At 43.0% G+C, this 23,426-nt stretch overlaps 3 protein-coding genes and 2 non-coding genes across 14 annotated transcripts in view; 2 read left to right on the top strand and 3 right to left on the bottom strand.

The window, feature by feature from the left end:
* The window catches only part of CMKLR2 (chemerin chemokine-like receptor 2), a 44,636-nt gene extending 33,592 nt beyond the window's left edge, over positions 1–11,044 (top strand). For 6 of the 8 annotated variants that reach the window (XM_044381224.3, XM_026492113.4, XM_026492112.4 and 3 more), the window contains one exon: positions 7,866–10,973. In XM_044381224.3, coding sequence (XP_044237159.1) covers positions 7,908–8,978 — 1,071 coding nt within the window. In that variant the 5' untranslated portion in view covers positions 7,866–7,907 and the 3' untranslated portion in view covers positions 8,979–10,973. Of the gene's footprint in view, positions 1–7,865 lie in introns of all 8 variants that reach the window. The other 2 variants (XM_044381225.3, XM_044381223.3) reach the window with 1 other exon arrangement.
* A 6,139-nt stretch (positions 11,045–17,183) lies between these two features.
* Positions 17,184–20,143, bottom strand: EEF1B2 (eukaryotic translation elongation factor 1 beta 2). Its single transcript, XM_026492115.3, has 6 exons — positions 19,682–20,143; positions 19,126–19,248; positions 18,368–18,494; positions 18,031–18,097; positions 17,495–17,620; positions 17,184–17,385 (listed from the first exon to the last, which is right to left on the bottom strand). The coding sequence occupies exons 1-6, from the start codon at positions 19,759–19,761 to the stop codon at positions 17,231–17,233; spliced, it is 678 nt and encodes a 225-aa protein (XP_026347900.1). The 5' UTR covers positions 19,762–20,143; the 3' UTR covers positions 17,184–17,230.
* LOC113250922 (small nucleolar RNA SNORA41) lies at positions 17,749–17,881 on the bottom strand. Its single transcript, XR_003314254.1, has one exon. It is a non-coding gene; the product is annotated as a small nucleolar RNA SNORA41 (small nucleolar RNA).
* LOC113250920 (small nucleolar RNA SNORD51) lies at positions 18,175–18,253 on the bottom strand. Its single transcript, XR_003314252.1, has one exon. It is a non-coding gene; the product is annotated as a small nucleolar RNA SNORD51 (small nucleolar RNA).
* The window catches only part of NDUFS1 (NADH:ubiquinone oxidoreductase core subunit S1), a 27,969-nt gene continuing 24,682 nt past the window's right edge, over positions 20,140–23,426 (top strand). Inside the window, exons 1-2 of one of the 3 annotated variants that reach the window (XM_026492117.4) lie at positions 20,270–20,433; positions 20,518–20,594. The gene's annotated coding sequence lies outside the window, so the exon portion shown is untranslated. Of the gene's footprint in view, positions 20,595–23,426 lie in introns of all 3 variants that reach the window. The other 2 variants (XM_057304290.1, XM_026492118.4) reach the window with 2 other exon arrangements.

The following is a 23,426-nucleotide window of genomic DNA, read 5'->3' as shown; positions in this document are numbered from 1 at the left end:
CCATCTAGGGTGTGGTATAGGGCTGATATTTGATAGCTGGTGGAAATTATGGAGCAATGCCTCCAGATAATCCCCCCCACACACACACATTCTTTTCAAAAAAAAAAAAAAAAAATCTCTCTTCCCTAAGACAACAGCCCTTGAAAAATAAAGTTTGCGGGGTGATGGATCTGTGGTTTTTCACCAGAGTTTCTCTGTCATATCCGTCGAGTCTTTCTACTCATTCCTGTCATTCATTCAGCAGCGAAATACATGTTCACTCAAGGTTTTCGCAGGGGGCACATCCAGCTCTTGAGTTCTTTTTTACCAGGGTTTCTGGGGGACCTCTACGCAGGCAATCCTCACAAAGGTCAGCAACATCAAATCCTTCTCTCTGTTCCAAATAGATTAGAGACTACATTTTCTTAAGGCTTTTGCAATTGTCCATAAAAATCCATCTAACGCATCACTATGGAACTAAATTAAACCCCTTTGCATTCACTGAATGTCCTGCCAGAAGGAATCTTTGTGTTTTGTCAGGTAGAGAAACACAATGTTTCCCCCTGTAGCTGAGCCGCGTTTAAAAGTTTAAAAGTTGAAAGCCACATTTCAAAGTTTAATGATACACGTTTCTACCAGATGTCCTTCCCCAAAATCATCTGGCTTTTGCAGACTATTTATCACCATGCTTTCTGCCAGGACTCTTGCAAGTGAAATCTGTTTATTCAGAGAAGCGTTTAGGCTTTACTATCTATTAAATCTGAATAGATCAGAAACCAATTTATTTATTTTTAAAAGCAGTTCTGTGCTCCAGGTCTGGACATTTGCCGCTTGAGTAGCTGGGTAAATGTAACCCAGGAATGTGATAACTTGGGTCCTCCGAGAATCTAAATCCCCCGCGGTAAACAAACCTCTTCACATTCTTTGGAAACCAACCCATACCCTTCAGGGATAGTCCTGTGACCTTTGCTCCATGCGGAGCGGTTTTCACACGTTTCTAACCGACTCGGGGGAGCCCGCCTGGGTTCGCACACACCGCGAAGCCTAGCACTTAACTTAAGTGGCCCGTCAAAAGCTGGTGTGGTCACGTATACCTTTGTTAGGCTTTCTCTCAGTCAGAAGCATTTATTTGCCTTTCGGCAGCACATATGGTCTAAGACAAATACAGTAGCTCTTTCCTCTTTTCAGTCAAGTCTGAAAGTCTCATCCTGGCATTGTTATTGTGCTCTCCGAAGCATTTCCACGTCGAGAAAGCTGTATGAGGTCCCGATGGAAAGTCACTGCCGGCCAACACCGATTGACTCTGCTTGTTTAATAAATGACAGTGTTTCCTTTAGGCCTGGGTTGAAACACTTAATCCGCTGCTGTTCATCTTCATTTCGGGTGACTGCCCAGCAAGGCTCATTTCTCTGGCCCAGATGTTTCTCTGGTTTTCAACCGCTGCGGCTGATTCCCATCCTTCCATCGCTTCGCAAAGCCATATGTGTCTGTGTAGATAAGCCTGTGTATGTACTATATCCACATGATTAAACTGAGGACCCATTTCCTCATGTTTTCTTTCTGTATCTCTTTTTGCCCTTTCTCTCTTAGCCCACCGCAGCTAAACAGATCCGTTTAACACAACACGATTGATGACACAGCAGAATATCAGTTTTTAAAAGTTTAAAAAGTCATCTCTACAGAAAAAAAGTCATCCCTAGGGACGCCTGGGTGGCTCAATCAGTTGAGCATCCATCCATCCTCGCGATTTTAGCTCAGGTCATATGATCTCATGGGTCGTGAGATTGAGCCCCATGTCGGGCTCCATGATCGGCACACAGTCTGCTTGTCCCTCTCCCGCTCCTTTGTCCCAACTCATACCTAGTCTGCTGTATTAACTGGTAGAAAGTTAAAGTGAGGGTTTCTGGAGAGGCTTTGAAGTAGCCTGAAATGACCATTGCCTCCCTGGGACCAAGGGGCAAGTCATTTGCAGAGGCCAATCCAGAGTTTCTATTTCCATTTTAATGTACAGCCGCCTCCTCCACTGTGGAAAGCTCACAGTTTTTAAGAGTTGGCCCGCCCCAGGGGTCCCAGATTCGTAGATGGGCTGAATGTGGTCTGCAGCTGTTTCGTTCTGAAATAGTAGTTTAGAAGCTGGAAGCTTTTCACATTAGTAATGTAGATATCCAGCCGTTCTCCAAAAACTCTGGCAACACTAAGTCCTTATTTCCCACATGGAAACAATTGGCTGGGACGGAGTGACTGCTGTCTGCTGTGGGTGAGTCTGTGGTTCCTTGGTTCCCTCCAAGCCCATTATCTCCCCAGCCTGAACTACCGTACCTATTATGGTTCACCTGCTCCCCGGGACATTGAAATTTGAAATACTCCAAGAGAATAGGTCTAATAGCATCACAACTCAAGATCTGCCCCTCATTTCCTTATAAAGGAGGAGTCTTATCAGCTTACCATGGTCAATTGCAGAAACTCCCTCGTATTCGGGTCTCCATGGTTGAAAAGGGTGTTCCTTAAATGACTCTGGCTGGGGTAAAGAGATCCCCCTTACAAAGTCAGTTTCTTCCTCTTTCTGTTGTCCCCAAGGGAAGCTCCCCACTCTCTCTCTCCTAGTAAGCTTCCAGAAGCCGTGGCCATTGGTAGGACTAGCTGCTTCCTCAAGGGTTTCTTACGGCGTCTTTTCACAGGACGTGGACACGGCCAGGTCTCCGCCACAGTGCTTAAAGGCAAGGCCCAGAGGGCTGAGTTAGGATACAGGTCCTGCTGCTTTAACAGAAGCCCAAAAGAATAGCAGGGCAAGGATGTTCTCACTTAGCAATCCAGAAGGGGCAAGTCCAGAGAGGTAGGGCAGCTCTGCTCCACGAGGTCATAGGAGGGCCCATGCTTCTTCTATCTTATGAAAACACATGTTTTCCTCATTCACATGGTACAAGATAGCTCATCACTGCATCCATATTCTAGCCAATGACAAGAGGAAACATGGGGTAGTGGAGGGCCTTAGTACAGAATGGGGGTCATTTTTTACTCTTCTCTTTCACATCTGATCTACTAAGAAACCTGTTGATTCTGTCTTCAACATATAAATTAGAATTCAGTCCGTCCTTTTTTTTTTTTTTAAGACTTATTTATTTATTTGAGAGAGAGGGAGAGAGAACATGGGCATGGGGGAGGGGAGGGCCTGAGGGAAAGTCTCTCTAGCAGACTCCCCACTGAGCGCAGAGCCCGACCAAGGGCTCAATCCCACGACTCTGAGATCACGACCTGAGTGGAAATCAAGAGTCAGATGCTCAGCCGACAGAGCCATCCAGGAGCCCCAAATTCAGCCCTTTCTCATCACTTCTGCTACCACCCTGATCCAAGCCACCCTCATCTTTGGCCGGAATTATTCCCATAATCTTCGAACTGGTCTTGCTACTTCTCCACTTGCTGGCTGCCACCGCCACCACCACCACCACTCACAATGGTCTATGCTCAACATAGCAGAAGGAGGGACTACACTGTAATAGAAACAGATTACACTTCTCCTCTGTGCAGAATCCTTCAGTAGCATCCCGCTTCCCTTAGAATAAAAACCAGAGTCCTTCAGTGGCCTTCAAATGTCAACATAATCTGACCTCCCACACATCCTCATTGCCTCTTTTCTGCTACTCTTCCCCTTGTTCACTTTGCGCACCCTCTTCTAGACATGCTGGTGTCTTCCCTATTTCTGGAACACGTTAGACGCACTTCTGCCGTAAGGCATTGGCTGCTCCCTCTGCCGAGAACACTCTTGCCTGCAATATCCACATGACTAACTCCCTTACCTCCCTCCGACTTTGTGGTCACTGGCTTCCCCATGAGTCCTTCTCTGACCACCTTACTGAAAATTAAAACCACTTCTCCTTTCCCCTTTATTCCATTCTTCCCTCCCCCACCCCCATTTTTCTGCAGCACTTACCAGCTTTTAACACACTTTAACACACTGTGTAATTTGCTTTTCTATTATGTTTATTTTTTTCCGATCTCCTGCTAGAATCTAAAATCTAAAAGGGAAGAAATAATTGTCTCATTTAGTGAAGAAGCACAATTAACTGGAATAGTGCCTGAGAAATGTGGGCACTTATTGAATAGGTGCTAAATGAACGAGTGATTACGATTCAGAAATGGTGGTCACCAGCTCTGGGTGAATGCTGCAGGTGGAACCGGGCCCCTCCAAAAAGGTACGCCGAGGTCTTAACCCCCAGTATCTCACAATGTGATCTTATTTGGAATTAGGGTTTTTACAGAGGTCATCAAGTTAAGACTAGGTCATTAGGCTGGATCGTAATCCAGTATGATTCGCATCCTTATAAAAGCAGGAAATTGGGACACAGAGACAGACACCCGGGGAAACCACCATGCAGCGAAGATGGCAGATATTGGGGTGACACGTGTACAAGCCAAGAAAGGCCAAAGTTTGCCAGCAAATCACCAGCAGCTGGGAAGAGGCACGGGACAGATTCTCCCTCAGAAGGAAACCACCCGCCTACACCTGACTTCAGACTTCTAGCCTCCAGACTGGGAGACAATAAATTCTGTTATTAAGAAATTATAAGTTTAGAGCACTTTGTAATGTCAGCCCTATGAAACTAATATAGTTAGTCTCTAGATGCGTGGGTAGGTGTGAGATTTGGAAGCTTAATTAGATCCAGAGGTGCCCATAAACTGTAAAGCAACATATAAACGAGCTGTAATAATTAAACGAGAACATGTTCTTAAGGGCTGGCCGTGCTTGTCTAAGGGCTCAGGGGGACACTTGCTGAATTCTGCCTTACTTCTCTCTTTTCTCCGTCCTACCCATACCCCTCACCATCGCCACCACACAAAAACATCTGCTCTAAGTCACAGGGGAATTCCTAGATTATATTTCCTGTGAAGGTTTCAGCTGGGCAGCATTCAGCAACTCTTGAAGATCTTTCTCCAAGCTTGAACTTACTGGACCTTGTGTCTAATCAACTCATCTGCTTTCTGGAAGATTGGGGACCTCTCTGATACAGGGTTTTCTGTCTGAAGGGGTTCTGAAACAGAGGAGCTGGATCACTCATCCTCCAGGTACCTTCCCCCCACCAAGAGAACTGGGAAGAGAGGTGATTGGTGTCCTGCAACTGGCCCTGTGACCATTTCAGTAATGGCATTGGAGGGGGGAGGTTTCTGGCTTTGGTGAGGATAATGGTTCTAGTGCTAGTAGGGGTCTTCCATTGGCTTTCTATGTTTGGAGAATCAGGGTCCTTCTACTTAGTGCTTAGGATTTTGTAAGGTGACTTAAACTGCCACCTGGGCCATTGGGCTTCAGAATTCCTAATAGCCTAAAAGGTCATAGGCACGAGGAGGGAAGGGTGTCCCGGCCCAGTGTACAGCAGGCAGAAAACAGAGACAGGGAGTTAGACACAAGGCTAGAAAAGATCTGACACTGAGGACGGTCAGCCACAAGAAGCAGCGGGCAGAGTAAGATCCCAGACCTGCCAGAAAAGGGCAGCAAGAAGGGAGCCAATTCTTGCTCAGTGAAGTAGGATATATAAAGGAAAAAACTTGGTGTCAAGAAAAAGGCCAAGATCCTGGGGATGAAATTGTGGGTCAAGGTCAGAGATTCTGGCAACGACAGTGACTTAGGGGTGAACTCACAAACTCTCCCGTTACATTTGGTTCTTTTTTTTTTTTTTTTTTAAAGATTTTATTTATTTATTTATTCGACAGAGATAGAGACAGCCAGCGAGAGAGGGAACACGCGTAGGGGGAGTGGGAGAGGAAGAAGCAGGCTCATAGCAGAGGAGCCTGATGTGGGGCTCGATCCCATAACACTGGGATCACGCCCTGAGCCAAAGGCAGACACTTAACCGCTGTGCCACCCAGGCGCCCCCGTTACATTTGGTTCTGAATAGGATTTGTAGCTGAGCCAATCATTTATTCAGCCCATGTGAAGCACCTGTGATATGTTAAGATGTGTACTAAGGCACCAGGGGGTTCAGAGATGACAGGGATTGTTCCCAAGCAGTTAAGAGTTTGGTAGGGCAGAAATGAAAGATAAACCAATGACAATTTAGTGCCTTAAGCACAGTAAGAGTACAGTGTCATACAAAAGCATAGTAACTAAGAGCTCAGGCTCTGGGTCCAATGATCTTAGTCTAGATTCTGACTGTCCAGTTATAGGTCGTGTGACCCTGAAGTCCCTGAACTTCCTCAAACTTCAATATCCTTTCTTGTAAATGGGAATAAGAGTACCTCTTACCTACTTTATAAGATTCTCGTGAGGATCAAATTAGACCATACATGCCTGGCATTTAGACAATTTCCAATAACATTGACTTTTTAAAAAAAATAATAATAGTGATTATTATTGTAATTATCTGGGGAAAGGTAATGTCAGGAAATGTTTCCAGGAAGAGGTGGCATTTAAGCTGAATATTGTAAAACAAAGAGAAGGTGGCTGGGCCTTGGATTGGGAGGGTGCTAATGAATGGCTTTTATTTTTTAATTATGCCCTGCCAGGTTCCTCAAATAATTTGAGGTAGGATGATGAAGTCAGCATTAGTGGAATTGAATGTGAGATGTCTCTGAGCAACAGTACATGTTTTGCCCTCTTCATTCTAACCCTACTAAAATCCCATATTTTTTTTCTTTTAAAGATTTTATTTATTTATTTGAGAGAGAGAGAGAGACAGAGAGCATAAGCAGGGGGAGGGGCAGAGGGAGAGGAAGAAGCAGACTTCCAGCTGAGCAGGGAGCCCCACGCAGTGCTCAATCCCAGGACCCTGAGATCATGACCTGAGCTGAAAGCAGATGCTTAATTGACTGAGTCACCCAGGTACCCCTATAATCCCATATCTTATATGTTTGCCCCATTAATTATTGTAGCTCCGTGAAATAAATACAACTATTAATCTTCTTTCTTCTTGATTTTGAATACTAGCAAACAGAAATAACACAAAATAAAATTGATGTAGTTAAAATTGTACCCAGTAAACTTTGTTTTGATTATAAAAATGGCTTTTACCTCTTCTCAACCCAGAAAAACTGGTCTTGATAGTAAGGGGAAAAAAAAGATCACAAAAGAAAACTGAACGTTGGGTGAAATTATAATAGATAAATTTTGGTATGGGCAAAAATAAACAAAATAAAACTGATTGATAAATCACATTTTTGTTGTAAATGTAGAAGATAATTAATCCAAATTAATTCAAAACAAAGGAATTTCAATAAAATAAACATTTAAATAAAATTTAGTGGCACTTTATAGGAAATTGATATAGAAATTAAATGGTCATAGTCAGTTTTACTCCAAAAGATACCTTTTAGCTGAAAAGTCTTCCACACTGATATAATTCTTATGAACATGTTTGCATCCATAAACATAGAATCAAAACATCCATGGGTGCAAAATAGTGTGTCCGAATTTCTAGTACTTGCCTGTGACATCTGGATGCGTGGCTTGGGGAAGCAGTGGAAACTCTCTGTCTAGAGCTTAGGGAGTCAGGGTATCACTAAGGGCTTTGAAGTCATCACCGCGTAAGTATTCAATTGTTTTCTACTGTATCTTCCATAAAATAATAATGCAGAGTCAGAACCTAATAAATGCCTATCGAATGTTAGATTCTCTCCAGTCAGGCCTATAAGCCTTGCAGATATAGGAATTGCACCTGTAGGGTCAATCATTTTAATTTAGCACTTACTGAACACTTTGCAAAAATGAGCTCTTGCAGTTTTGAGAGTAAGCAGAGCAAAACTGAGGTACCCCAAGATTTGGATGTCTAGAATATAATCACAGACCTTACCAAAAATTATACTATTTCCATCCAGTTCATCAGATGAAATATTTTTATCTTAATGTTCCCTGTTCACCAGACATTTCCTCTTTTAAAAATTGTCTTCTTTCTTTTTAGATTTGCTTCTATAGATATCCTCATTCTCCACTTGACAAGGTCATGGAAGATCTAGAGGAAACATTATTTGAAGAATTCGAGAACTACTCCTATAACCTGGAATATTATTACTCTTCAGAGTCTGATTTGGAGGAGAAAGCCCACCTGGGAGTTGTTCACTGGGTCTCCCTGGTGTTATACTGTTTAGCATTTATTCTCGGCATTCCAGGAAATGCCATTGTCATTTGGTTCATGGGGTTCAAGTGGAAGAAGACAGTCACCACTCTCTGGTTCCTCAACCTGGCTATTGCAGATTTCATTTTTCTTCTCTTCCTGCCTCTGTACATCTCCTATGTGGCCATGAATTTCCACTGGCCCTTTGGCGTCTGGTTGTGCAAGGCCAATTCCTTCATTGCCCAGTTGAACATGTTTGCTAGTGTGTTTTTCCTGACGGCGATCAGCCTGGACCGTTATATCCACTTGATCTATCCCGTCCTATCTCATCGGCGCCGAACCCTCAGGAACTCCCTGATTGTTATTATATCCGTTTGGTTTTTGGCTTCTCTAATGGGTGGTCCTGCCCTCTACTTCCGGGACACTCTGGAGTTCAATAACCACACTCTTTGCTATAACAATTTCCATGAGCATGATCCTGACCTTACTTTGATGAGGCACCATGTTCTGACCTGGGTGAAATTTATTGTTGGGTACCTCTTCCCCTTGCTAGCAATGAGTGTTTGCTACTTGTGTCTCATCTTTAAGGTGAAGAAGCGAAGCATCCTGGTCTCCAGTAAGCATTTCTGGACCATCCTGGCTGTGGTCATGGCCTTTTTGATTTGCTGGACTCCTTATCACCTGTTTAGCATTTGGGAGCTCACAATCCACCACAGCAGCTACTTCCACCACGTGCTTCAGGCTGGCATCCCCCTCTCCACTGGCTTGGCATTCCTCAATAGTTGCTTGAACCCCATCCTCTACGTTCTGATTAGTAAGAAGTTCCAAACTCGCTTCCGGGCCTCAGTTGCTGAGATCCTAAAGCACACACTGTGGGAGGCCAGCCGTTCCGGCACAGCGAGCGAGCAGCTCAGGAACTCTGAGACCAAGAACCCGTGTCTCCTGGAAACAGCTCCGTGAGTTATCAGTAGAAGGCTTTTGTTGCGGTGGGGGGGGGGGGGGGGTCCCTGACCAACGCTTTCAGATTATTTGGTTTCCAAGGTATGGTAATAACCATCTCTTTCTGTTAATCAGTTTAGTGGCATGACATTTTTGTGTGGGTATAGAATTTAAGAAAGATCTTCATTTTTTCCCCCTGCAAATTAAATTATCTGTCATTCTTGTTAATTATACCATAGTGGATTAGTCACCACTGTTGATGCAATATCAGCTATGATGTTTTTAATCTTAATGACTTTGAAGTTCTAAATCTGAATATTAAGTAGATGATTAATTCATTTCAAAAACGCTGACGTATGTGCTTCAGCTCACTTTAATTTTGTGCCGGTAACCCTATTAGACATATTTTTAAAATGCAACATGTACCTAATTTCTTTATTTCATGAAATCTATGTACATACATTTATATATTAAGATAGTAGTTGGTTATAGTAATTGAAAACATTGTGAACTATTCATGCTTAGTGAAGTGTCCCAGAATCTAGTTGCTTAAAATGACAGTTTATTACTATAATATCTCACAATTCTGAGTCAGAAACTCAAGGCACAGAAAGGGGGTTCATCTCTCTGCGTCACAAGGTCCAGAACATCATCGGGACTGGGATGACCCAAATGGCCAAGTTTTGGAACAGCTTGTCTCCTCTGCCCTACTGTCCCTTCTCTTCTTTTTCTTCACACAGCTCGTCCAGTATGGTAGCTCAGGGTAGCCAGACCTCTTACGTGGCAATTTAGGGCTCTAAGAGACCAAAGGAGACATTTCTAGTCCTTTTAAAGCCTCTGACACGGTATCACATCCGCTGTCCTCTCTTGGTCAAACTAGTCATGGGCCAGCTCATGTTCAAGGGGAGGTGACATAGACCCTACCTGCCAATGGGGATATGCTCCTATCTCTAATCCCCCATGAAATCATTATCAATATTAACATTCTTGGGAAATTCTGGGTATGTGCAAGTATGTAAACACAAAACCCAGCCCATCTCAGAATGAATTCAGAAGAAGAAAGCATGTGTGACATTGATATATTTCTACCTTCTATTCCTCTGTGTAGATGTAGACATCAGTACAAGACCAATTAAGCATATGTTTAAGTCAATAACCTCTTCAATTTTAGAAAGCATTTCATTTTCTGTAATTTCTTGATTTTATTTTGAAAGTTGGGAGGGGAGCAGTGTGATTTCTTGAATCAGTATCCTTTTTTATTTCATCTCTCAGCTTTTGGAAATGCCAATCTTGGATCACCTGTTGGCTGTGTGCTTTACTGCTAGCCCATAGCAATAATCAGATCTGGTTTCGGAAATTATTCCCCCAAAATGTGTGGCATAGCTCAGCATATCCCAAACTTCTGTCATCCCCAGATTTCATGGTTTCTGCCACACCCAGTGTGGAGGGAAGGCAGGGAGAGAAGGGCTCATTGTGAGTGTCTGTCCCCTCCACCAGGGGTTTAGGACATTCCCCTCTGGGTTTAGGACATTTCCCTCTGGGTTCCCCGTCCCCGTCAAGGGACAGGCCCTGATTTCCCAGGATCAGGAGAGAAGCTGGAGGATCGAAAACAAAGAGAATTCCTTAGGTTCATCCTTAGTTTGAGCAGATGGAGAGATTCTCAAGGCTGTGGGAGAAGGAGGAAGGCTGAGGAGCAGGAAGGGGATTAGGCAGCCCAGGGCAGAAGGAAATGATGGACAGGTGGTGTTACCACCTAGGAAGCCGGAGCTCACCAAAGGCCTGTGAAAATATTTGAGATCTTAAAAAAAATGTAATTGGGGGCGCCTGGGTGGCACAGTGGTTAAGCGCCTGCCTTCGGCTCAGGGCGTGATCCCGGCGTTGTGGGATCGAGCCCCACGTCGGGCTCCTCTGCTATGAGCCTGCTTCTTCCTCTCCCACTCCCCCTGCTTGTGTTCCCTCTCTCGCTGGCTGTCTCTATCTCTGTCAAATAAATAAATAAAAATCTTTTAAAAAAAATGTGATTGGCTCTAGAATACAAAAAAGGAAACTTGAGAAGTCAAAATTAATAAATCTTTAATCACATGTCACCTTTATGTCAATGAGTCAAATGAAATATTTCATAGTTATATAAAGATATATTTCATATGGACTTTCAGTATGTTTCGGTGTTTGATATGAGGAGTGAAACTTCCAAAAAAATGCTTTAAGGAAGGTCTACAAATGTCTTTTTTTTTTTTTTTTAGATTTTTATCAATTTTTTGAGAAAGAGAGAGAGGGAAAGTATAAGCAGGAGGAGAGGCAGAGGGAAAGGGAGAAGCGGGCTCCCCGCTGAGCAGGGAGCTCGACAAGGGGCTCCATCCCAGGCCCTTGGGATCATGGCCTGAGCCGAAGGCAGTTGCTTAACCAAGTGAGCCACCCAGGCGCCCCAAAGTCTACAAAGGTCTTAAAGGAACTCTGAATACATTTGAGAATCTAAGGAAGGTTATGGGTCCTTTCTCTAGAAACATATAAATTTTCTTTTCTTTTCTTTTCTTTTCTTTCTTTTCTTTTCTTTTCTTTTCTTTTCTTTTCTTTTCTTTTCTTTTAAATCTCTGCCCAAACATGGAGCTTAAACTCACAACCCCAAGATCAAGACTCAAGTGGCATGTGACTGCCGGGCACCTCTCCCTAGAAACATGCTTTTAAATAAAATATCAGAGAATCCCTAGACCCTGGGCTAAAGACTCTAGTTTTAGTGGCTTTTAAAATAGCTGATAGTGGGGATGTAACAGAAATCTGCTAGTGGAAAGTAGCGGCCAGTACAAGCACTTCCCAGCAGAGACAGGAGTTCATGTTTTATTCTCAGTTTGAGGGAAGATTCCAAGTGTAGCATTGGGTCCAAGACTGGGGACTCCAAGCCTCCTCCCCCGACAGTTGGAATTTGGTTAGTGGGGCTTTCCAGGGGTCTCCTGATTAAGAGCAGGATGAATGACTAAAAGGACCGAGGCTGCAGGAGAGGACAGGCACTGGAGCAATTAGGGAAGGAAGTGAGGGAGCCCAGTGCCCAGTTGGCAGGGCAGTAAAGAATCCCAGGCTCTCAGGGACTGGGGCATAGACACGAGGAGACAGACCAGCCTCTTTAATAAAAAGCAGCTCTTTGAAGAGGGCAAGTCCCAGAGCCTCCAGAGGCAGGATATCTGGATTTGAACTAAGGTTCCAGCACATCCTTGGTCTGTGTTCTTGGCTAAACTAATTCAAATTTCTAGACCGGTTTCCCCCATCTGCAAAATGGGAATAACGATCATAGTACGCGCTACACAGTTGTGGAAATTAAATGAGGTGCTGCAGGTAAAGCACTTAGAGGGGTACTTAGCCCTATAAATAACTTGATCAATCCTAGCTGGTATTAATCAGTGAAATTCTTGGCATTTTCCAACCTAGTAACTGCTTAGTAAGTGTTAGGTCCTTTCCTCCTGGATGAACATAAGCATTTCGGAGGAAGAATAAGGGAGCTGCACAGAGAAGTTTAAAACGAGGTAGTTTATAAGTACATATAGAAGACTATATGCCTAGCGGCTGCGAAAGACAAAAACCAAAACAAAGTTTTCTTGGAAGATATATTTGAAGTGCATCTTGAAGAATGACTCCAATTTTAACAAGTGCAGATGAGAAAAGAGGCTTTTCGGGTAGGTGACACAGTAAGGGCAAGTACAGAGGAAAACAGGCTATGATCAGAAAAAATAGTAAAAAAAAAAAAAAAAAAAAGGAATAGTCCCATTTTCTAGGGACAGAGTGAGGATAGAAGATTCACAAGTTGGTGTCCAGCCTGAAAAGTAAGCCATGGTTCCTCCATGTTCTTACACATGGGCAGCTCTTTGGGGGGATGAATTTAAGAAGTCCATGAACGTTTTCCTTTGATTTTTACTTTACTGAAAGCTATGCAGGCCAGTGGCATTCCGAACAACAGATGCTCACTTGGGTCATTTCTTGAACGCATCTATTACCATCCATACAGAGCGCGTAATGAGAAAATGTGTATATCAGTCCCAATTTCCATTTTGAATTTACCCTTGTGTGACTTTATCTTCTCACCCTCCCTAATTGAGGATGCGAAGCAAGGGTAACACCAATAAAATAGGATTAAATTGTCTAAAAGCAGGGATGAAGAACTTTCTTCATTCTATTGCCAGCCCATGACCTAGCCGAGGACCGGAGTTGCAGTTCTCTCTCACTAGGTGAATAACCGGGAAGTCATGTTTCAGAGTTCAGTTTCCTCATCTAAGGGGTGATCACAGTGTCTGCTTTGCTTATCTCATAGCTTATAATGGGGTCCAAAACGGACAATGTGTATGAGGCATGTATTTGTGTACTTTTTGCTTTTTTAATCTAAAGACAATAATTGCCATTGCCAAATTGGATTTGTTCAGGGGGAAAAAATACATGTAGATCCCAAAATGAATGCAACTCCTTTTGTATTTGTCTTTGTCCATAAGCTTATCTTCTCATAATAGGGAAAACACTCTAGCATTTTCCATGTTGCTCTAGCCTGTCACTTTTTAATTATATTGTTTATAAAGTACTTCATCGAGTGTATATGCATTAATTCAGCCATTTCCATTCATGTTAGGACTGTAACAATCCTTTTATTCACATGCTTGCATCCATACCACCTCCAGGTCAGAGCTGTCTGCCTTTGTCATTTTCTGGCTCGGAAACCTTCAAGTCCTTCCCCGCCCCGCCCCCCCGGCACCCCCCCCACTGCCCTCACAGAAGGAGCCAGCCTGGGTGTGCAACCTGGCCCCACCCTATCTAATCCCAAACAGACACTGCACAATCCAGCCAAACTGATCTAATTGCATTGTAAATGTCACTTTGTCTATTCTCATTCCTGTCTTTTATCCCCTCCTGCAATACTCTTTTTTTCTTTTCCTTGCCTTTTTCTTTTTCTCTTCCTTCCTTCCTTCCTTCCTTCCTTCCTTCCTTCCTTCCTTCCTCTCTCTCTCTCTCTCTCTCTTTCTTTCTTTCTTTCTTTCTTTCACAAATTACCGATCAAGGTCCACCCAGCTCAAGTCCCAACTTCTCCAAAATATGTTTCTTCAATTCCAGTCTTCCCTGACCCTCTGAACTTTTGGATTACTTGCTTAATCACAAAATGACTAATTTTTAACAATTTTATGTGTGTTCGAGCCACCTCCCTATTGTAATTCTCTTAACTCTTCTTTTGTATTTTTATAGCTTCTAACATAGTGACACTGAATGAATCATTTTTAATTCCCACACTGTTCTCAGCCTTGTGTGAGGGATGCCAAATAGGAAAAGTAAGTACGGTCTGAGTTGCTGTAATCATTTATGGAGCATATGAAAAAAAAAAAAAAAAAAAGCTGGCCTCTTTTATCTTTTGTTAATACTCCAAAGCCAGAAACAAACCAAAAAAATCTCTCTCTGTGTCTGCCTATGCCTTCAGAGCCTGTTGGTTCAAAAACAGGTTATTCAGTATACAGGCACACAGACAAATGTGGGCATTGCTTAAAACAAGAGAAAACTGAAAGCAATCTAAAGCTCGCCTCAATAAATAGACTGGTTAAATAAGATATGAGACAATGGATTATGTAACTGTTAGAAAACGAGAAAGCTTTGTAAGTACTGACATGGAATATTCAAGATATAATTTCCAAGACATCCAAGTCTATTTTTATGGACAAAGTAAAAGGTGCAGAACAGTTTGCATGGTATGCTACAATTCCTTCACGCATATGCTCACACTAGCTCTGGAAAGAGCTAAGAACCTGTTGACATTGGTTGCTTTTATGGAGCTAAACAAGAGGCCTGGGCGAGGGGGAAGGGGAGGGACACACAGAGACTTTGCCGTATAACCTCTTGTTTGGAAATATGTGACTGTATTATCAATTTTTTAAAAAATAAAATTAAAAGATACCACTAAATATATTTATGTGAGGCTGTGGAGTCAAGATTTTTAAAGTCACATGCTTCATTTATCATTTTAAGGTTTACAAGACAGCTGTGGTTTGAAATGACCATTCTAAATTTTTTAACTCCTTTTACCTTTAACTACATTTTTAATCAATAGTTTCTATCGTTTTTGTTAATACTTCTCCCAGCTATTTGGTGCTCAATCCCTTTAACATGTGGATCATTGTGAGTGATTTGGGGCTACTATTCACTAATTGCTACATCTCGATCCTTCCATGGCAACATTTCCAGAATCCCCAGGCTCTGGTTCTACAGAAAATGAAGTGCTGCCCTCTGCTGGCTCTCATGACGCTTACAACCGGAAAGTTTCTCATGACGTTGGAAATACTGCTTAGTGAAGATGATCGTAGTCATCAGTACATACCTGTACCGATTAAATAAATTTTCTCTCAAATTTAAACAATTTCCCACATTTAGGGTACTCTCCCATATAAAGAAAATCAGATTGAGAGGTAAAGAATAGCACTGTCTGGTTTGGCTAGGATAATTCTGACCTCAAACAAATCATTTAATGTTTGGTCTACAGATTAGAGACCACAAAAAAAGACTTTTAGAAGTCAGTAATTCTTGGGGCAGCTGGGTGGCTCAGTTGGTTAAGCATCCGACTCTTGATTTCAGCTCAGGTCTTGATCGCAGGGTCTTGAGTTCAAGACCTTCGTTGGGCTCCACGCTTTGGTGTGGAGCCTACTTCAAAAAACAACAAAAAGCTGCCTTCACCTACTTACCGGCAGCACTACCTCATTATTGAAGTCCCTTCACCCCAATAGGTTCTGATACCCAAATCCAAGTAAAATGTCCCACTCAGTCCCCACCTCCACCCAAGCCAGGTTTATGAACCACAGCCTGGGGATCAGTTACTTGTATAACCTTCCTGTGACACAGCGCTACTCAAAAACCACATTTTCAAAAACACAGATCAAGCTCTCTCTCCATCAGGGCACCGGGGTGGCTCCGTTGGTCAAGCATCTGCCTTCCGCTCAGGTCATGATTTCAGTGTCCTGGGATTGAACCCCATGTGGGGCTCCCTGCTCAGCAGGGAGTCTGCTTTTCCTTCTCCCCCTCCCCCACTGCTTGTGCTCTCGCTCTCAATCTTTTTTTTTTTTTTTTAAGATTTTATTTATTTGACAGAGAGCTTGCACAAGCAGGGGGAGCGACAGGCAGAGGGAGAGGGAGAAGCAGGCTCTGCGGAGCTCCATCCCAGGACGCTGGGATCAAGACCTGAGCTGATGGTAGAGGCTTAACCGTCTGAGCCACCAGGCGCCCCTCAAACAAAAACTCTTAAATTAAATGAGCTCTCCCTTAACAGTGATTAAGAACAATCTTCAATTTGCGATACTTGCTTTGACAAATGGTAGTCATTTTAGGGTTTTGAGAGAGAAGCACAGAAATGCAGTGAGGGGCAGAGGGAGAAGCAGACTCTCTGCTGAGCAGGGAGCCTGACACCAGAACCCCCCCCCCCTGGGGTGTCATGACCTGAGCTGAAGGCAGACGCCCTAACTTGAGCCACCCAGGCGCCCCAATGGTTAAAATAAATTTTGGGAATTCTTCAACCTAACTTCCCTCCTCTAGGTTAGGTGTCCTTTAGTACAACCCACCTCCTATCGTATTGCTTTCCAGTAGGATTTTTCAGTCTGGAGTAACTCCCAACTTGAAGATCCTAACTGAAAACAAATTACTTCATCTGTCATTGGTCCATCTCAACATTTTTTTCCCCCCAAATGTTTCATCAACTATTCCAGCAAACAAAGGACATTCACTGTGTCCAGTTTATCCTCTTAAGCACTTTACATGTATTGACCCCATTTCTCATCATTAAGGTACTTCCAACATTTCCATTGTGGAAAACCAGCCCGGGTATTACTTTGTAATTCCTTGCAAAAAGCCCAAGGTCTGAACCATTATGAATCTACAGGGCTAAAAATTAGTTGAAATACTTGATTCAAAATTTCCACAAGTGAAGTTTATCTGATTTCTTTCGAAAACAAAGCAAATACGAAACTTGAAATAGTGTGGTAAAGCGGTATCCTTGTGCACTGGGTATAGAAACTATAGCAAGATTGAGTCCATTTCTATTAATTTGTTTATAAAATCTACTCAACACCTACCTGTATTCATAGTATTTGATAGATATTTTCCTCCTTTTTGGGCTAAATATCTAACGATGCTGACCCAAATTTATTTTTATGAATTATATTATCCATTGAATTTCTTCCCTCAAGATAGAAACCACCCTATGTAAGAGTCAAGAGCCAACAGTCGTCTTTTAAGGTTTTATTTAAGGGCAATGATCTATGATGTAGATTTCAGATCTTATTAAAAGCAGCCACGTCCATGGACTGCACACAGTCCTCGAAAGCAGTGATCCGCTCCTCCAGCATATCTGTTCCCACTTTATCATCCTCCACTACACACTGAATTTGAAGCTTTTTAATTCCATACCCCACTGGAACGAGTTTTGCTGAAAAAAAATCAAGAAAAATCTTAGTCAGCAAAGTCCTATTGATTAACAAACACTGTAACTATGTGACTTCCAGATGGCACTCTCAAAAAGCAAAGATTGAACTCACAAGAGCCCCAGACCAAGCCATCTGCCTGAATGCTTCGGACGCACTCCTCTAGTTTTGCCATATCTGTCTCGTCGTCCCAAGGTTTCACATCTAATAATATGGAAGACTTGGCAACAAGTGCAGGTTCTAAAAAATGGTACAACCAGTATTCAGACACTCAATTATGTTTTTTCATTTTAGCTGAAGACACTTCTAAAACCTTAATGTTTCCTAATGGATCATCTCCACAGCCAAACAAAACTACAGAATACATCTTATGTTTGTTACTCACATGCCCACTTTCTGTTGTGCTAAGAAAGAGGTGTTTAATTGTTTAACAGTTTCTTTCCCACAGAGGAATGCCACAACTGCTACGGCAAGAACAGCTGCAGACCAGTAGCTGTGGAAGTTTTACGAAGAACCACCTATACAGGCTTATAAATACTGACCTAGTCAATAAATGCGGAGGCAGTTACTTTGGAAATCAAGCTTCAAAAAAGATTACTCACATTATTATGAAATGAAGTTAAAGCAGCACTAATTATAAAATGACCTACTTTTGGCTTTCTTTGACTCATACTGTGCAAGGCGTTCCTCTCTTAGCCTCTTCGCTTCTTCGCTTTCCTACAAAGAAAAATTAAATGTTTCACAAAGCTGGTTGTTCTTCAGCTTAAAGTTAGTGGAACCATCACAACAAAGACCAGTTTTATCAGAAAAAAGCAAATCCATCAGGAGCTCAGCCGAAAGATGGTGATTTGATTTTATTCATCATGTAACCAGTGAGAATTTTTGAAGTCAGGTAGTGAAGTGGTGAAACCAGAATTCAAATCCAGGCAATTGCACCACAGAGCCTATGATTAAACTCACTGATACACATATTAATTTATGCCATACCTCCTCATCATCAGATCCAAAGAGATCAATGTCATCATCATCTTTACTATCTGTAGCTCCACTTCCTGTGGTGTCTTCCACGTTAGCAGGGCCATACTTGCCCAGAGCTTTCTTCACTCCTGGAAGGCTTGAAAAAAAACTCAAGTTCAACCACCACTAGGTCAGTATGTCCTTTTTCAGACAGTACCCGAGAACTTGTTTCCATCACTATTTACCAACAGATCCCTTTTGTACTAAGAATTTACCCCTAAACACTCCCAGGTAAATACTTTTGTATGTTTAACTCCTCACCCAACAAACATTAGTAGCATGTGAGACATTATATTCAATACTCACTATGATTTACTCTTTCAGTATGAATATTTCTGTTTGAGATTTCATTAAGTATGCTCAGTTCCATTCTTAGTGAACTGGAGTCCACTTCCCCAAACTTCCACCCTTGTTGGCAGTTTCAGAAGAATGGCCAAGGACTGACTGAATGAGCCACCCTCTCACCCCAGAGGTGGGCCCCCCAGGTCAGGGTCGAGGCACATTGTCAGGGCACTGTGGGGAAAAGTTGAACTGCTGTTGTCCATGTTCTACCTGTTCTGTGAAAAAATGGAGGACTTCAGTCTCTTGGCCTTCTAAAGTCACAAAGATAATTTAGCTTACAATATCCCAAACAAAACTAACGTAGCCTGGGTCCAATTTTGTCAGGTGAAAATCCGGAGTTTAAGCTTAGAAAGCGTTCTGGTCTTCAAATACAAAGGTAATTTTACCTGGCCTTTTCCTTTTCGTAAGACTTGATGTGATTATACCAACGGAGGGCATGATATAAGTCGGCAGGTGGGGGGCCGGAAACTGCTTCAAATACTGCCACGTCTGCTTGTGATGGCACATACCTGCCGAGGTTACAAAAATTACGCCTTTAAGAGACCATGTACAAACCCAGCAAATAAATGACAAACGCCACATCCATCAAACTAATTACTGTGAACTGGCCCATTTGCTACTGGGCAACCTAAGCTGCTGTATTTATTTTTTTTTTAAATAAGGTCAAGATCAGGGACCATGTGTTTGGTTTTCCGCCCTACCCTGGGAATCCCTGCCACTTCGTGGACCTCCCAAGTTGGCAATCTCTGACGGAGGCCTATAGGCTTACTTTCACAAACCGAGTGAACAAGGTGGAAAACCTGGCTGAATCAAGTCAGTGGAAAGCAAGCACATGTTGGCCTTGGCCCCTCGCAGCCCGGCTGCCTTTCCCCCAGGGGCGGCAGAGGCCGCGCCACGTGGCCCGGCCGCAGCGACCCGGCCCCAGCCCGGGCCCGTCCTCACCCCTCGATGTAGCTCTTGTCCGCTAGGTAGTCGTTCAGCACCTGGAGGCCGGCGGGGCTTTTCAGGTCTCCAAAACCCATGGCGTCGGCTGATCCTAGGAACCGGGCGGCAGAGAAGGAAAAGAGGAGCGGAAGAACTCGGCGCCTAGCGCTAAGAGGAAAAAAGGGCCGCAAAAGGCCGGAAAATGCCTTATATAGAGACGGAGGCGTTTCCCTCTGCCGCACCGGGTCGAAGGTTAAGGGTCAAAGTACGTTAATATCCTCACTCCTCCACGCAAAATTCGGGGGCTCTGAACTGAACAGCCCACCAATGATCTGCGGGTCTCTCTTTGTATTTAGAAATAAATTAATAAAAGGGGTATTTCTTAAATTAGTACCTTCGCAGACCCGGAACACTACAGGAATCGCCCCTCGAAGCGCCGGAGATGACCGAAAACGCTCGGCCCCAGGCTCCGGACTACTTCCGGCGGAACTGCGGTTCCAAACTGTCTACTAGCCCCCCCCCGCCCCCGCCCCCTCCAGGCTGCGCGCCCTCCGCCCCGCCCCCTGTCCTCCTGACGGAAATTGCCGAACTCAAGCTGAGCGGAAATTGTCGAATCTGGGGTTTCTAGTCCCTCCTGGCTTCCCGTTCTCCAGGCCCGGCGGGCGAGGTTAGCCGGGGCCGCCATATTGAATAAGCCTAATCCGGCCTCCAAGGGGGTTGGTGCGGTACAGACAGTTCTGCAGAGCGGCTTCGGCGGCTCCAGGGAGAAGGTGAGGCTGTGATAGCGTGAGGAGGCTGAGGTTCCTCTTGCCATAGGAGCTGATTTCTTGACGAGACTGTTTCTTTTGGCCCAGGTGACTCATTCTACTCTTGTCCTTGACTGGGCGCCACGTCCCACCCCGCCTCCCCCGGAAGCCCCTAGGGCCGGCAGGTGAGGGCTATTGGCCATGGTCCCCCGTCTCTTGGAGCGGAAAGCAGGTGGAGAATCTGGAGGCCCTGGGAGCGCTGGCCCAGAGGCAGACTTGTGGGTGACCTTCATTCTGCAAGGGAAATGCAGGACATTCCCCTTTGTGGAGCGGAGGGCGTTTTGTTTCCTGGGAGAGGACGTATGTCAAGTGACTTAGGCCTAAAGACTATCTCCCCCTCAAGTTAACATATACTTGGTACAGTCCACTGTTCAGCAGCTATTGCCTTAGCAACCATCCACACCTCTGGGTTTTGTTGTTGTTGTTTTGTTTTTGTCCATTGAGTGTGTGGGGCAATATTTTTTATTCCTTTCCCTGGTGGGGAAACTGAGGAAAATGATATTTAAAAAATTCGCCCAAGGTCGCACTGCGAATGACATAGCTGCGTTGTTTAGTTATGTTGGGATCTAATGCATGCACCGTAAGACCGTGGGTCAGACACAACTCTGCTGCAGAACGATTTGAGGTCATTGAAAATGTGCCGTGAACTTTCTGATGAATAAACATCCAAGCTGTTTTCCTTAGGGAATGTTCTTTTTTCCACCGAATTGCATGTGCATCGTTATCAGGGTGTTACAAGGCTGTGAGAGCACCTACACTTTTTAATTCCAGGGAAGTGGAAGTTTCGGCCAGAGATTTGAGATAGAATTCATTTAGCGAATAATTATGAACAAACTAGAAATGGTTCCACGAAGAAGAATAAAATGGGTGATATGACTGGGAAGTAGTTAGGAAATTTAAGATAGGCTGATCAAGGAAAGCCTCCCTGAGGAATGTCTTTTAAGCCCAGATTTGAAGGACAAGAAGTCAGAAAGCTCTGAAGGTAGAGCATTTCAGTCTGAGGCCACAGCCTGTGGGGAGAAGGGAGAGGCTGTGGGGTCAGTGTGGAAGCTAAGAGACAGACTTGTTGGGGGGCTATTTAATAGTCCAGGCAAGATGATGGTGGCATGCAGTAGAGTGGTACATTTGGAGACAGAAAAGTGCATGGATTCAGCATATACGGTGAGGAATGTGGAATATTACTGTTCTTAACAAAAGAAGTGTCCACTCTAGTTTTAGAAATCATTAACATTTTCCCATTTAGAAATGACTATTTCCGTTCCTATGTGGTAGATAAATATGTGTAAAGTACATTTTAAAGTTTTGTAAAACTGTCTTCTGTTGGGACTACACACTCTTCCATTTGATGCCGGATTTTCAAGAGACAACCTAGTTCTGGTTGATTTCCTAGCTAACGTGGGCAATACTTTAAGATTGTATTGGAGACAAAATAATAGTAAGAAAGTGTTTACATTGTATGAAATACTGATTGTTGGTTTTCGTCTGTCATTATTCTAATTCAGCAAATTCAGATTTACCTTTATATTATCAATAGAATTTAATAAGACAGATGCTACTCCTTTTGGAACTTGGTGATAAGATTATTTGGTGGTTATTTTTTCAAGGGCTAGGTCTTCAGAAAAGGGAAATGAGCAAACTGCACCATTTCTCTTCAAGGAGCTTACACTTTAGTAGGTATTAAAATTGATTACTAATCTATAATTTAGTAGGTGGAATAATAAAGTTATATACACAGTGTGTGCTGATGATACAGAGGGAGTACCAAGGAAGAAGACTTTGAAACTGATCTTCAGTGGATAGTACTGTCTGAACTGAATTTAGATTTAATTGACATTTTTTGAACTCCTACTAATAATGCATAGCCTAGGAAGTATCGTTTTCTTCCTAATCAATAGGTAAAGAAGCAGAAACTCGATTTACCAAAAATCATTCACTTGTAGGTGATAGACTTCATGTCTGCAAATGTAGTATCACAGATTCTGAATTAATGAATGTTATGAATTAACTAAAGTCTGAATTAATGAAATTTTCTGTTATACCTCTTCTGTAACAAGTTTGTGAAACTTCATGCTTAGAAGTTAGGTGTACTGACTATCTTCTACTCTCTTTGCTTTTGAAAGTCATTACGTTGATACATTCAGATCACATAATTTCCATTTTTAGAAGTTCTAAGTGAAAAATTATAATTTAGATGCTTAGCCTAGACAAAAAGTTCAGTGCTTAGCCCTTATGATCAAGTGAATAGATAAAAACTCTTAAAAGTTCAGATAACTTTTCTGTTTGCTTATGTATATCTTTAATTGGTGTTATTTATATAATTCACTCCCATTTCTTTTAGTAATTCAATGAACGTTTATTATGGGAGACTCTCCTGTGCATTGTAGGCTGTTTAACAGCACCCTGGCCTCTACCCAGTGGATGTCAGTAGCTTTCCCCCAGTTGGCAACAGTGTGTCCAAATGTTGACAAGTGTTCCCTGGGAAGTGTCCCTGTTTGAGAGCCACTATTTTAGAGCTTACTGTGTACCAGCCTTGGAAATAGGCACTGAAGATAGAAATATTCAAGAAGTTCATAATACAGTGAGGGTAGAACAGACATATAATTGCAAATCTGTAAGATAAATGTACTACGCACAGAAAATGGCACTCCAGACCTTTAAAAGGCTTGGACTTGTGAGCCAGCTCAGAATCTCAGGAATATTTAGTAGATCACAGCTTAGAACATAGAATGTTAGAATGAGTAGTGGTGGGAAATGAAGGCAGAAAGGTAGATGTTATTTTACATAGCATTAATGGTAAGCTCACTGTTGTTCGAGTTTATTTTACTTACATAGTAGTGTTTTACATTTGATCATTTGCTGTTAGTTAAAAACAACACAAAACTGCCCTTTACATAGATTTATATACCAGCCTCTCCTTAGTTCCTTGACATTGTACAAGTAAGTTAATCTCCTGAGAC

This window comes from Ursus arctos, unplaced genomic scaffold (genome assembly GCF_023065955.2).
Source record: "Ursus arctos isolate Adak ecotype North America unplaced genomic scaffold, UrsArc2.0 scaffold_1, whole genome shotgun sequence".
Lineage (NCBI taxonomy): Eukaryota > Metazoa > Chordata > Mammalia > Carnivora > Ursidae > Ursus > Ursus arctos.
This window is presented reverse-complemented; position numbering and strand designations above follow the sequence as displayed.

Coding starts and splice junctions, on each gene's coding strand:
- EEF1B2 (XM_026492115.3), bottom strand. CDS start 19,761: ATGGGTTTTGGAGACCTGAAAAGCCCCGCCGGCCTCCAGGTGCTGAAC. Junction 19,249..19,681: donor GACAAGAGCTACATCGAGGG/GTGAGGACGGGC, acceptor TAACCTCGGCAG/GTATGTGCCATCACAAGCAG. Junction 17,386..17,494: donor TGGCTTGGTCTGGGGCTCTT/GTGAGTTCAATC, acceptor ATTTTTTTTCAG/CAAAACTCGTTCCAGTGGGG.